The 15464-nt window shown below is 38.9% G+C and overlaps 1 protein-coding gene across 1 annotated transcript in view; it reads right to left on the reverse strand.

Moving 5' to 3' along the window:
- The window catches only part of LOC127664602 (ankyrin repeat domain-containing protein 26-like), a 34011-nt gene extending 19596 nt beyond the window's left edge, over nucleotides 1–14415 (reverse strand). Inside the window, exons 1-6 of the mRNA XM_052156643.1 lie at nucleotides 14168–14415; nucleotides 5611–5725; nucleotides 5286–5459; nucleotides 3777–3880; nucleotides 634–667; nucleotides 196–328 (exon numbers count right to left, since the gene is read on the reverse strand). Coding sequence (XP_052012603.1) covers nucleotides 196–328; nucleotides 634–667; nucleotides 3777–3880; nucleotides 5286–5459; nucleotides 5611–5725; nucleotides 14168–14415 — 808 coding nt within the window. The remainder of the gene's footprint in view (nucleotides 1–195; nucleotides 329–633; nucleotides 668–3776; nucleotides 3881–5285; nucleotides 5460–5610; nucleotides 5726–14167) is intronic.
- Between the last annotated feature and the right edge of the window lie 1049 nt (nucleotides 14416–15464).

Raw genomic sequence — 15464 nt, forward strand, 5'->3', positions numbered from 1 at the left:
CCATTTTGTTGAAACACATGAGTCTAATGTAACAACCCCAAGGCCATGGTGTCAAGCTCGCTCACTGAAGCTCTGAAGGCTTGCTGGCAGCTTCTGCTGAGACTAGTTTTCTGTTCGTTGATATCAAGCATGCCTATGTTTGGGCAATTCACCCTCATCAATAGCACACACAGGGGCTGCATGCAGAACTCCTACCTTTTCTCTGCCTCATGAGCTCTTCAATAAAATGCAAAATAGTGTCACAACTGTACTGCTCACAGTCCTTTGAGTTTCCCTCACATGATATTAGTTCCTTAAGGTCAAGCATATGATTTCCTTGTTCTTTGACCTATAAAATGAATAATAGCAATTTCAGATATTGTCATGTTGGGTACCCCATACACTATAAAGAAGAGACCCGTGTTTTACATAAGTAACAAGCAAAATGCTTCTGAAAGACCAGAGTTTGAAAGGAAAGACACCTTTACTATTGGTGACTTTTAAAACTATTTTGGAAAGAAATATTTGAATATAACAAAAGAATCTTAAGTTTTATTTTATTTTATACTATATTTCTAAGTCCATTTATTATGTATTACTTTGATTTTTATACTGTATCTTAATAAATATGATTTGAAATTAATTTTTGCATACCTCTTCTTTTTCATTGGAAGTTTTCTTTGAAGACCTACAAAAAATGAAATACTTTCAGATGAATATTAAACTTGTAAAATAAAACACAAAAAATGTTTATTTTCCCTATCCATAAAACTTACCAGGTATTACAAATAAAATGATTTTCTGCAAAGGAAAGAAGCTGTAGACAAGAAGAGGAACATTGATATACAATTTATACCACTAGTAAAATCATAAAAGATGGAAATTACAACTGGAGACACGGCTCCAATTAACAGCAGATACTGCTTCTGCACAGGAGTTGAGCTCAACAGCCAGAACCCATGCTGTGTGACTCATAACCAACTAACTCCAGATCCAGAGACATACAATGCCTGTGCATTCTTCAGCCACCTGCACTCATGTGTGCATACTCAAATACAAGCACAAACATTTGCATCATTTTAAAATAATGATGACGATATTAATAATTTTTAAAATAATAAATTTTGATCAAGTATTGTAACAGTTAAGATAAGGGGACAATATAATATAGTATGCTTTGTTTCGTAGAGGTAAATATACCAACATTTCCAATGTCATTCTCAGCAAAACGGAGTCTCATATTTAGTAAAACCTGCCTTATTAACACCACTGTGCTCTTTATATGTGTCAAATACCTTTAAGAATGTAAAGGCTTAGCTGTTCTTAGGCCTTCCTATGTAATTGCTGTGCATTGTTCTAAGCATTGGACTTGCTGTAAATTTGTTTTAATTCCAATATATGTCAGATAATTTTGAGAAACATAGAAAAGACCATGTGAATATGTGACAGATTTGAATTCATACTCAGAAATTCTAGAATCATAATTTATTTCATACTACACTATGAAAATAACTTTTCATCTTCAAGTAGATTTAAACGAAATAATAGAAGATGACAATAAATTACCATCTCACTTTAGTAAAAATTATACCTAATCATGTGACATTTTCAACTAGTTTTACTTGAGAAAGTATCTCACAGCCCAAATTCCCAGTTTCTCTTACCACAGCATCTTCAGTGCTGAGGAATCTTGTAGAAATCACTTTTATTTTCAAAATCTAAAAAGACATGGACTCACACAACTGTTCAGTTGTTAAGTCCCTAAGTTGCAAGTGTGAGGCTCTCAGTTTGATTTGTCAGAAGTTGTAGGGGACAAAACATAGCCAAATGTGGTGGTCTGGTGTGCACTAGAAATCCAGCACAGGGGAGACAGAAACAGGAGGGTGCCTGGAACCCTTGTCTGTCCACTGGCCGAAGGGAAGACTAAAACTTTTCCAAAATCACCATCTGTAGGCTGCACTAGTATCCAGTTACTGACTCACATAATTTTGATACCTGAACTGAAAATGGTCTGAAACCCATCCCTGTCATTGGTGCAGAACTAAGCTTTGCAGCATAGAATTAGCCATCATCATTTCAAATCAAGCATGCATCTAAAAAGCACTCATGCCTTCATTTGGTCTCAAAAGGGTACAGTGAGCCCCATGAAACAGTTGAAACAAACTGCAAGATAAAGTATAGGAAATTTAAGAATAAATGGATATGTGGGTTCTTTCCAGCATCTGGCAATTATAAATAGGGCTGCTATGAACATAGTATTCCCTCCCCTAATTACATGGTGGGGAATCCTCTGGGTATATGCCCAGGAGTGGTATAGCACGATCTTCTGGAAGTGAGGAGCCCAGTTTTTGGAGGAACCGCCAGACTGATTTCCAGAGTGGTTGTACCAAAACATAATCCACACATCAAATGAGGTACAAGAAGAAAGGAGGAGTGGCCCCTTGTTCTGGAAAGACTCAGTGAAGCAGTATTTGGCAAAACCAGAACGGGGAAGTGGGAAGGGGTGGGAGGGAGGACAGGGGGAGAGAAGGGGGCTTATGGGACTTTTGGGGAGTCAGGGGCTAGAAAAGGGGAAATCATTTGAAATGTAAATAAAAAATATATCGAATAAAAAATGTGAAAAAAAAGAATAAATGGATATGTTATTTTTCTAGGGGAGCTATAGGGTTTATCAAAACATGAAATTTACAAACTGCATTCAGCTTTTCTATATATGACCTACTAATTCCAGTCCACATAAATTAGAAAACACTAAAAACTTCCTATGTGACTACAATGAAGTAGAAATACTTGGAGGAAAAGCAGAGTCCTGCTTCTTTTTTAGCAGGACTAAATATGTTTCTCTAATAGTTTTCATATTTAAATGCTCAACTTATACAACCTATTAAGGCACACATTATTGAAATAAAGATAGGTTCAATGACCAATAGAGTGTGTGTATGTGTGTGTGTGTGGGGGGGCACACATGGGTGTATTTACATGTGTTGAATATGCATGACTGGGTAATTGCAGACATACAAGTGTATGTGTGTATGTATATGTGTGTGTGTGTGTGTGTGTGTGTATGCGTGTGAGCATGTGTGTGAAGACAGACTTGAGTTTCTATGTAGTCTTGTCTGTGGCTGCCCTGTTTACTGTCTTATTTACTAACTGAGGCTGATCAAGTTTTAAGGCAATCCCCATTTGCCAAACTTGTGAATGTTGAGAATTTTAGGGATTCACTAGCAAAGATAATGAAAATATTTGAAGAAACCAGTCACTGAAGGGAAGAAATTTTTTTCAAAATGTACTTTCATTTAATATAGCATTTTTAAAGAAATTAATATAAGAGACATATTTTTAAAAATAAATGTTTAAGATCTCAATTTTTAATGAAATATTAAAACATAAACTTCAAAATCTATACTTACAAAAAGGCTAAGTCAGTGAATGGGCAGTGAAGGAGAAAGGTAGGAAGGGAGACTCAATACTGGGGCAAGTTAGGTAGGAGGACAAGAGGAAGGTGAGGGAGAAGGGAGGATGGAGGAAGAGGAGGAAGAGAGGAGATGACACCATGAATCAGGAGCTCCTGGCCAGGAGAAACCTCAAGAAGCAAGGACTCTCACACCTTGTGAATAAGATAGTACAGTGCTAGAACTGCCCAATCTAGGAATACAGCTTATAATTACAATATCTATATGATGTGGGGGTTTATACCTATTTAATAGGATTAGAAACTCCAGCAACAGGGCTTCAGGGATGGTACACACTATAGAATCCCATAAAAATATAAAAAATAAAAGAATTAATAACCTCACCTTTCTAATTCATCAAGTTCCTTTATCTTTTCTTTCTGGTCTTCTAAAAGTTTTGCCAGGTTGTCATTTTTCATTCGAGCCAGTGTAAGTGGTGTAAAGCTATCCTATAAAACAATAATAACTTTTAACTCTGAGAACCTATTTATCAACAGACAATCATGTGGAAGACACAGTAGAGCTCACATAGTCTGAGGTGCAGTTACCTACATCCTTGACACTCTCACACACAGTGCTCTCACACAGATCCATTCTTCATAAGCCATCAGAGTACCTTTGATACCTATCTCATTTAATTCATAACTTAAATCTTAGTGAACCATGTGAAAAAGAATGTCTGCCATGGGTTCCTGATACCATGAGTAGAGTCTAAATAGTTTCTTCCAGAGCCTGTGGGAATGCAAATGCTTCTGAAATGTCATGAACTCCAAGTCACTGAGGCAGAGAATATTTGCTACAAAAGCACAGTGTAGAAAGGATGGCATGTCACAGTATTTTTTCCATACTGGACATATTGCACTAATGTTAATACTATTTCTATAACAAATGAACATGAAATTCATGTTAGACTTGATATTCTGGGAGAATATGAAGGATTATATTATGCCCTGTGCTAGAGTTGCAATTTAAGTAATCTCTCAAGGAAAATACTGAAAACTTTTCTACGATGATTTAAATTTGTGGAATTAGGCTTTTCTCCTTGCAAGTTCTTCATAATAAAGCTGTAATGACAATCAGCATAAAATGTAGTAAATGGACAACACCCCTGAATAACTTCTCCAACACTTGCTTTATTTCACTGAAATAAGTATTTCATTGGAAATGAATATCAAAGTGAAATATGAGGTTTTATAGGTCAGGCACAGTGGTGAATTACCAAAAGTCCATCACTTCAGAGGTCCAGGAATATACAAGTTTTATGTCATCCTCATTACATAAAAAGTTCAAGGCCATCCTTGACTGTACAACATTCTGTCTCATGAACTAAGGGACAAATCAACTCTGTGGTTACCTAATTACAACTGAAAGGCCCATGATATTAGAGATCTATGAAATGAACTGACATGCTGAGATAGATACCATGTGGAGTAAACTGACAGAAAGATTCATAATTTAGACACTTATAATATAGAAACCTTGTATCTTATTGAAGTTTGTTTATCTGATATATTGGAAGTATAAGACAACATGATTCCCAAAAGGCTACAATTAAGAGAGTACCCTGAAGGAAATTGCAAATTTCTTCAGAATTGCTGTGGATGGAGGTAATAATTCTCTTTAGATTGTTCCTCAGAAGAGTAAAGGAGAGAGATCATGCAGTGTTTTGGGGGAAGGAAAGCTTGGGAAGAAGGAGCTCCCATCAAAGCTGGCTCATCTAGATAAGTCTTATAAAATCCATTTATTACATTTAGCGTTTGAGAGATTCTTAGGTCAAAGCTGTATCAGGATCCCAATGTAATATTTTAAAGTATGTAGGAAATAATCTGTAAATCAAAGCTGTGTCTTCTTTACCTCATTTTTTATACTGAAGTCGGCATTGTGTGCCAGCAGTTTGGCTGTCATTGAGGTGCTGTTATGCCAAACAGCATAGTGCAGTGCGGTGCTCCCAGTATTGTCCATAGCATTTGGGTCAGCACCGTGTTCTAATAACATAGCCACACAGTCTTCGTGCTTGAACTGTGAAGCCTGGGGCATTGGATCAAGAAACAGATTGGAAAGATGAGAAAAGCAAAAATGTCATAGGTTTCACTAATTATTTGCATATATCTGAGATCATGTTTATTCCAAGAATTCCCATCCAATATGTGTCACACTGAAACTGTTGGCTGCTTTCTACCTTAATTAGTGCTGTTCTGTTGTCACTGTCACGGAGATCAATGTCACAATTCCACTCTATCAGGAGGGCAACTACATTGGGATGGCCGTATGCACAGGCATAGTGCAGAATAGTTCTGTGAAAATGAAAACTTTTTAAGAATTTTTTTACAAAACTAGGTCAAAAGCCACAGTTGTTCATGTAATTCTCACTAACTTTGGGCATCCAATTCAAAGAAATGTTTTTGCCTCCAATATTGGAATCATGACATATATATTTCTGTATGGGAGGCAAGGATGCTATCACTGAGTTGAACACCCAATATGTTAAATACTTTTCCATTGTTGCAATGAAACAACATAACCAAAGCAACATGGAGAGGAAAATAGAAATGGCCCTGATAGAATCTTTCATCATTCCTCTGAAGCTTCCCAAGCCAGGCCTCCATCTCCGGAATTACCTTCCACCTTCTTAATTAGGAAGCTCCTAAAGAACAGCTCAGCAAGCATTGAAAACTCAGTGGTATTTCTTGCACAATATTCCAATGTCCTTCCAAAATCCTCCCCACCCCACCCCAAAAAATGGTCACCTATGTCATAGCACTGCCCCTCTAAGCTAGTACCAAGCTGTCATATTTAGGATTTCCATTATGTGATGAAACATCATGATCAAGACAACTTGGGGATGAATGGGCTTATATCACACACAGTTCCAGAAAACAGTTCATCTGTAAAAGCTGTGAGGTTAGAAACTCAAACAGGGAGAAACCTGTAGGCAGGAGCTGATTATGGTAAGCCATGGAGGAGTGCTGCTTACTAGCCTGTTCTCCATCTCTTCCTGAGACTGAGTTCTTGTGGAAACCAGAACCACCAGCCCAGGGATGGCATCACCCACAATGGGCAGGGTCCTACACCATCAATCACCAATTAAGAAAATGCCCTAGAAGATTGCCTACAACCAGATCTTATGGAGAAATTTTTCAGTTGACCTTCCCTCCTCTCAGATGACTTTTGCTTGTGTCAAGTTGACATAAACTGTGCAGCACAGTTGGCCAAAGTAACCTTTCTAAATTAGAACTCTCAATTTGGATTTGTCTCCTTCTTTGAACTCTGTAGCTACTCACTGCTTTATTCTCTGCATACCCAAGACCCTCATCGATAAAAAGGGAATCAAAATAAGCTCATCTCACAAGTCATAGTAGGATTATTGAAAAACATCATGCAAAGGATTTACAGCTTTTTCTACCATGAAATTGCTCAGCAATCAGATGTTTGGATGTTTTTCTTTGAGGCATAGTCTTGTTACAGAATTCAGGCTGGTCTTGAATTCACAATGTGTCTCAGGAGCTGCTAACTTGCAATCTTCTCACTGTAGACCACTGGTACATGACTACACAAGTGAACACACTCTGGTTGGCTTATGACCCTGTTCTTCTCACACTTTGAGAACTTTACATTAGGATATGAATTATAACTCCTGATGTATTACGCTTTACCTGATAGCAGGTTTTAGATTACATAATTCATAAAGTGTGCAGGAACCATAACCAACTGTGCTTACAGTAAATCATATGTGATATATTCAAAAGAATTCTGGGAGTTCTAGTTATAATATTTAAATATTCAAAATGTGAAAAAATATGACAACAGCAAATTATATCTGAAAGTATTTTGTTAATTTCTAAATCTTTGGCAAAAGAAATACCAGGACTAAAATGAGGATAATTTTTTCATTATTTTGATTTGTACAATGTGAAGAAATGAGAACTTTCACTTGGCTAATATTTCAATTAATTGATAATAGTTTTAGACAGGGCATAATTCTTCAAAGTAGTTACTTGTTACAACTTCCTAATTTCAGAAATGCTATTTAAAAATAAATAGGTCAAGTTTCTAGTGGACTTGAGACCCCCCTTCTAAGTAGGACTGAAGTATCTATCCTCTTTGGTCTTCATTCCTCTTGAGCTTCATGTGTTCCATGAGCTGTATCGTGGGTATTCCATGCTCTTTGCCTAATATCACTGATCAGTGAGTACACACACCATGTGTGGTCTTTTATGACTGAGAAACCTCACTCAGGATGCTATTTTCTAGATTTAGCCATTGCCTTCAGATTTCAAGAAGTCATTGTTTTTAATATCTGTCTGGTGTTACATTGTTTGAATGTACTATATCTCTAGACTTTCTACTCAGCACAGGAAAATCTGCACACATTAAGGATGAGAGGCATTTACAGCCCATAGAATGAGTGTGCTTAATAAGAGAAACAAAGTGATTTGGTGAACTACTGAGTAAAAAGAATAAAGTTTAAGAATTCATTTATATTTAAATTTGTGGGCATTTTAATAAATTTAATTAACAATCTTATTATCACTCACAAACATAAATCAAGAAATCAGTAAGACTGCACTTACAGTTGTTTTATTAGCAAGTCATATGAGATATAAATTAATAACTTCACTGTAATCAGTCTCTTCCCATAATGTGAGGAAATTACATTAACAAAAGAATACATGAACTTAACTGCAAACCTTTACTTTAGTATTTGGTACTACTCTAGTCTGATTCTTTGGACTGAAATCATTTTCGTGTGTGTGTGAGTTTTTGAGTGTGTATGAGGGTGTTTATTTTTTATTTTCTATATTCTTTGTTTACATTCCAAATGCTTTCCCCTTTCCCATTGTCCCCTACCTATATGTCCCATAAGCTCTTTTCTCTCCACCTATTCCCCAATCACCCCCTCCCATTTCTCTGTCCTGGTCCTCCCCTACAATGCTGGATCAAGCCTTTCCATGAAAGGGCCCTCTCCTTCCTTCTTCTTGGGAATCATTTGGTATGCTAATTGTACCTTGAGTATTCAGAGCTTCTGAGCTAATTAATATCCACTTCTCAGTGATTGTATTCCATGTGTTTTCTTTTGTGACTGGTTTACCTCACTTATGATGATATTTTCCAGTTCCAACCATTTGCCTAAAAATTTCATGAATCCATTGTTTTTAATTGCTGAGTAGTATTCCATTGTATAAATATACCACATTTTCTGTATCCATTCCTCCATTGAGGGCCATCCAGGTTCTTTCCAGCTTCTGGCTATTATAAATAAGGCTGCTATGAACATAGTGGAGCATGTGTCCTTATTGCATGCCGGGGAATCCTCTGGATATATGCCCAGGAGTGGTATAGCAGGGTCGTATGAGGGTGTTTATATGTCGTGTGTGTGTGTGTGTGTGTCTTCCAGTGAGTTCTTCCCCTAACCTAATGGAGACCACTGTGTTCTGATGCTTGGCTGAGAGCTTCACCATCTGTATTGGTCAAGCTCTGGCAGAGACTGTCAGGAGGATAGATAAATGAGGCCCCTGTCAACAAATGTTAAATTAGCAAATATCTGGGTTTAGTGTCTGTAGATGGTATGGATCCCTAGGTGGAGACTGTCTTGGTATGGCTTTTCCTCTGGTCTCTCCCCATATCTTTGTCCCTTATACATCGAAGGACCCATGGCTCCAGCTGCACATGTAGCAGAGGATTGCTATCAAAGGAAGGAGAAGCCCTTGGTTCTGTCGAGATTAGATAGCCAAGCATAGTGGAATGGCAGGACTGTGAGGCAGGAGTGGGTGGGTGGCTGGGGGAGCACCCTCAGAGAAGAAGGGGAGGGAGTTGGATAAGGGAGTTGTGGAGGAAACACTGAGAAGGGGGATAACATTTGAAATGCACATAAATAAAACAACCAATAAAAAATCAATAAAAAGAAGACACTGGGTGGTTTTGTTTCATTCCTTTCTTGACTGTGGATGTGGTATGACCAGATCATGTCTCTGATTTCCCCATTATAATGAACTATAAGCTAGAACTTTAAACCTTAAACTTAAGTTTCATGATGAGTAATTGATTTTACGGATAAAATCCAAATTGTACCAGAAATATGAGTTTCACAATGGCCAATGAATAATATATACAATATTATATATTGTACTCTCTCCATAAGAGAGAATAAAGTTGGATTGAATATACCATTTCGATTTTCAAACTGCTGGTATTCATATATGGACTTACAAAATTAGGCATTTACCCAGCACAATGAAAGGTAAATATGTGTCAGGGGCTTCATATCAGTTGGTGTATTGTTGGTGGCTCAGAACCTGAGAGATCTTGGGGGTCCAGATCAGATGAGACCAGGTTAGACTGCTGGTCTTCCTATGATGTATTACTCCTCCTCAGCTTCTTCCAGCTTTATTCTAATTCCACCACAGAGGCCCTCAGCTCCTCCTGTTCATTGGTTGGGTGTAAATATCTGCATCTGACTCAGCTGCTGTGCCTCTCACAAAGCAGCCATGCTGGGCTCCTGTCTCCCAGGTCTCTGGTAAATTAATGGAGTACTTCCCACTCCTACCTCCTCATATTAATTCTTTCCATTCTTTCTGCTAGCCCTCAGGGCTTCTGTCTTCTTCCCCCCAACCCCAACCTACAATACCTGATCATGTTCCCTTTTCCCTTCTCCCCTCTCCCACCCAGGTCTCTCCCTCTCTCTGCCCCATATGAATGCTTTCTTCTGCTTCACAGGTGGGATTGAAGCACCCTCACTTAGGCCCTTATCTTGTTAAGATTCTTGAGTTCTGAGGATTATATCCTGGGGATTCTGTACATTTTTTGGCTAATATCCATTTATTAGTGAATACATACCATACATGTCCTTTTTGGTCAGAGTTAATTCATCCAGTAGGATAATGTCTAGTTCCATGTATGTGCAAGTACCTATAAAACTCAAGAGGTTCTCATTCTTAATAGCTAAGTAAGTAAATTTTGTAAATTTTGTAAATAAACCACAAGTTTCCAACTTCCAGCTATCACAAAAAGGCCATTATGAACGTAGTGGAACACATGCCCCTGTGGGGCATCTTTTGGATATGTGCTCAAGAGTGGTATAGCTGGGTCTTCAGGTAGATATATTTACGATTTTCTGAGGATCCTCCAGATTTATTTCCAAAGCTGTTGTACCAGTATGCCATCACATAGCAATGGAGGAGTGCTCCTCTCTGTCTACATCCTCACCAATGTGTGCTGTCACAAGAGTTTTTGATCTTAGCGATTCGGATTGGTATACTATAATATCTTAGGGTCATTTTGATGTGCATTTCCCTGATCACTAAGGAATTTGAACATTTCTGTTAGTTCTTCTTGGCCATTTGAGATATCTTTGTTGTGAATTCTGTTTAGTTCTTTACCTCACATGAATGCTTTCTTCTGCTTCACAGGTAGGATTGAAGCATCCTCACTTAGGTTGTTTGTTTTTGTTTAGGTTGTTTTTTTTTTTTTTTTTTTTTTTTTGGTGGTTAGCTTCTTGAGTTCTTTATATATTTTGAATATTAGCCCTGTCTGAATGTTACAAATAATCAACAAAACCAAGAGCTGGTTCTTTTAGAAAATCAAAAAGATAGAAAAACACCTAGCCAAGCTATCAAAAGGGCCCAGAGACAGCACCCAAATGAAAAGGGAGACATAAAAACAGAAAGTGAGGAAATTCAAAAAATCAACAGATCATCCTTTGCCATAGCGTTCCATACCCAGGTGACACAGGGAGATAGCTAGACTCCCAAAAGTGTAGACATGACTGGGGACACATGTATGACCACCCATGCTGCTCAGAGGAGCCTGCCTGAAACCCTTACAACACAAGATCCTAGGGGCAGCCTAGGACAGGTGTCTTCTGATTTCTGTCTGTGCCCAGAGCTGATCCTGGGCCACAGAGCTACATCCACAAATCCCAGCAATAGAGAACCAATCTCCTAGGAGTGCCTACCCACCTGAGTTAACAGGTAAGACCACTACTTTTCTTCAAATTCCTGGCCAAAGAGCGGCCTGCTCAAAGCCATCAGGACACAGGAACCAAGGATCAACTATGGACAGAATCATTCTGGTTTCTGTCTCTACCCATGAGTTAAACCTGTACCACAATTCTCCAGACCTAAATTCCCCCAGAGAGAGAACTGGTCTCCCAGGAGTACTGACACAGGCTTGCAGACATACAAACCACAGTCATAGACAGCAAGACCAGCTAACTTGAGAGATAACAATATGGCAAAATGCAAACACAAGAATATGACCAACAGAAACCAAGTCGATATGGCATTATCTGACCCCAGTCCTGGATACTCAGCACACTGCAAAAACAAGATTTGGATTTAAAGTCTCAGCTCATGATGCTGATAGAGGACTTCAAGATTGACATGAATAACTCCCATAAAGACATGCCGGGGAACACGGGTAAATAGGTAGAAGCCCTTAAAGAAGAAACACAAAAATCCCTTAAAGAATTATAGGAAAAAACTAACAAACAAGTGAAGAAGTGAACAAAACCATCCAGGACCTAAAAATGGAAGTAGAAATAATAAGGATACATGCCCACTATGTTCATAGCAGCCTTATTTATAATAGCCAGAAGCTGAAAAGAACCCAGATGTACCTCAACACAGTAATGGATACCGAAAATGTGGTACATTTATAAAATGGAGTACTATTCAGCTATTAAAAACAATGAATTCATGAAATTCTTAGGCAGATAGATAGAAGTAGAAAATATCATCCTGAGTGAGGTAACCCAATTACAAAATAACACACATTGCATGCACTCACTGATAAGCTTAGAAGCTTAAGCCCAGAAGCTTAGAATACCCAATGTGCAATTAACAGACAAAATGAAGCCCAAGAAGATAGAAGACAAAAGTGTGGATACTTTGGTCCTTCTTAAAGGGGAACAAAATACCCATGGTAGGAGATACAGAGAGACAAATTGTGGAGCAGAGACTGAAGGAAAGGCCATTCAGAGACACTATTGTGGATGCCAACAAGCACTTGCTGACAGGAGCCTGATATAGCTGTGTACTGAGAGTCTCTGCCAGCACCTGACAAATACAGGTTGGTGCTCTTAGCCAACCATTGGATTAAACATAAATTCCCCAATGGAGCTTGAGAGGAGATTCCTGCCCCATAGTAGGAACAGCAATATTAACCAACCACTACCCCCACAGACCTTCCAGGGACTAAACTATTAATCAAGGACTACACATTGAGGGACCCATGGCTCTACCTGAATATGTAGCAGAGAATGTCCTTATTGGACATCAAAGGGAGGAGAGGCCCTTAGTCCTTAGAAGGCTAGATGCCCAAGAATAGGGGAATTTCAGGACAGGGAAGCAGGAGTGGGTGTGTTGGTGAGCAGGGGAAGAGGGGATTTGGGTGGGGTTTCAGAGGGGAAACCAGGAAAGGGGCTAACATTGAAATGTAAATAAAGAAAATATCTAATAAAAACACCATAAAAACTGATCATATCATACTGCAAAAGCCTATACACAACAAAACTGGAACATCTAAATGATATGGATGATTTTTCTAAACAGATACTACATACTAAAGTTAAATCAAGAGCATGTAAACTAACTAAACAGGCCCATATCTCCTAAGGAAATAGAAGATGTCATTAAAAAACTGGCAAACAAAAACAGCCTAAGGCCAGATGGCTTCTGGGCAGAATTCTATCAGACCTTCAAAGAAAAGTTAATGCCAACACTCTTCAGACTATTCCACAAAATTAACACAGAAAGAACACTACCTAATTAATTCTGTAGAGCCAAAATTATTCTGATACATAAATGAAACAAGGACGCAAAGAAAGAAAGAGAACATTAGATCAATTTGACTTATGATCATCAATGAAAAAGTACTCAATAAAATACTAGTAAACCGAATCTAAGAACACATCAAAGTCATCATTCAGCATGACCAAGTAGGCTTCATCCCAGGGATGCAAGGTTGGTTCAATATATGAAAATTCAATAACTATATAAGAAAGTCAAAGAAAATATTAATGGTCATTTCAATAGATTCTGAAAATACATTTGACAAAATTTATCACCCCTTCATGTTAAAAATATTGAAGTGATCAGGAATTCAAGGCCCATACCCAAACATAATCAAATCAACATGCAACAAACCAACTGCCAATATCAAATTAAATGGACAGCTTTTCACTTTTAAAGTTATATTTTCCTGCTCACTATTATGACTCCAGCCATGAAACCTCTTTAAGGAAAACTTGCATAAATGGAAAGAAAACCCATATTTGAAAGATACACAGTCTGTATCTTATTTTCAGCAAACTGCAACTAAAATGATTATGTCTATTTATTTGTGTATATAATAAACTGAAGGACATGTGGATGAAAATGAGGCCAACCTACTATAGTGCCTGGGAGAGAAACAGGTACATCAGTCACAGAAAAGAGGAGGTCTGGATACAACAACATTAATGAATTCAAGAACCAGGGGCTTTTTGTGGTGAACAGCTCTAGGTCAGCAGGGCCTTCTGCCCTTCCCCCACCCCACTTCCCAGAGCATTGGAATAACTGCCAAGCACTGAGATTACCATGAAATCTCAGCGACAAAGGTCAGCATACTAGTCAGTAGCCCTGCGAACATTGGCAGTTCCTCCTACTCCTAGACACTGGGCCACTTAGGGAAGCTGACACATTTCTTTCTCCACCTGCCTCCCAGCCTGCCCCTTTCCCCTGACCCCCAGCCCCAGACACCTGTCATTGCTGTCTCGGTCATTGATGTCATTTTTCCTAAGTATGAGTCTTCGCTCTACTGTGGCAACATCACCCCGGGTAGCAGCCTTGTGGATCTTGCTGAAGGCTTTGTAGCTTTTGATCTCTCTGGCAGAAGAGAGGCCAGTACCACTCTGACATGGCCTCCCATGGCCTGTGAAGGACTCCCTCTGGCCGGTGGAGGATCCAGGGGAAGATGGCCTTCGATTCCAGCAACACGAGGAGCTCATGGTGGAGCGCCCCACCCACCCACCCCGAGTCACCCCAGTCACCCCAAGTCACCCCGACCCCTCCCCTCCCTCTTGGCTCTTGGCCACCCTCAGAACCAACACACTGATATAGATCTGCAAGTGAGTCTTGTCACCACTGCCAGCAAGACCAGGACAAAGCACCCACAGGCAAGCTCAGTAGGAAAGAGTCCAGCCAGAACAGGTACTCCTGTCAACTGACTTCTATCCAACTGTTGCCAAGCAACGCATCTAAACACAGGCATGCGCACTCTGACCAATGGGAAAGCCGAGGTCCAACAGCTGTTATAGAGGTTCTCAGCATGCCTGCTTTGCATGCACAGGACCTGATCTGGGAAATTAGCTTTACTAGCTGAACTTATCATGGTCTTCGATCTGATAGGCCAAGACTTCCTTGGAGCCTCCTCAAGCCTGCACTAGTTTAGTCTCCAAGAACACTTTCCTAAAACATGTCCGTCAACCTGCCCTCTGTTTGCCTTCATCTCCAAGGAAAATATCCACTGATCCCCCACTATGATCTATGGGGATTTGGCTGGAGTCACCAGGCAAGGAAGATGATTTTGGTGACATCAGAAGTAGGGACAAGAGCAATATATTTTTTTCTTCCTCTCTACTTCATGGACAGTAGGTCAAAGAAGAAATAAAGAAAGGCATCAAAGCCTTTGTAAATTAAATACAAGTGAAGGCACAACATACCAAATTCTATGAAACACAATGAAATCAGTGCTAAGAGGAAAGGTCATAGCCCTAAGTATGTTCATTAAAAAAAAGTAGATTTCTCATAATAAAAATTTAAATATACACCTATATTTAAAGTTCTAGAAAAAAGAAGCAAACACCCAAGAGTAGACACTGAAAATAATCAAACTCAGGACTGAAATCAATTCATTAGGAACAAAGACAACAGGACAATGAATCAGCCAAGCCAAGAGCTGGTTCTTTTAGAAAATCAACAAGATAGACAAAACCTTATCCAAACTAAATAAACATCAGAGAGACAATATCCACACTAACAAAATCAGAAATGAAAA

The sequence above is a fragment of the Apodemus sylvaticus genome, chromosome 14 (assembly GCF_947179515.1).
Source record: "Apodemus sylvaticus chromosome 14, mApoSyl1.1, whole genome shotgun sequence".
Classification (NCBI taxonomy): Eukaryota; Metazoa; Chordata; class Mammalia; order Rodentia; family Muridae; genus Apodemus; species Apodemus sylvaticus.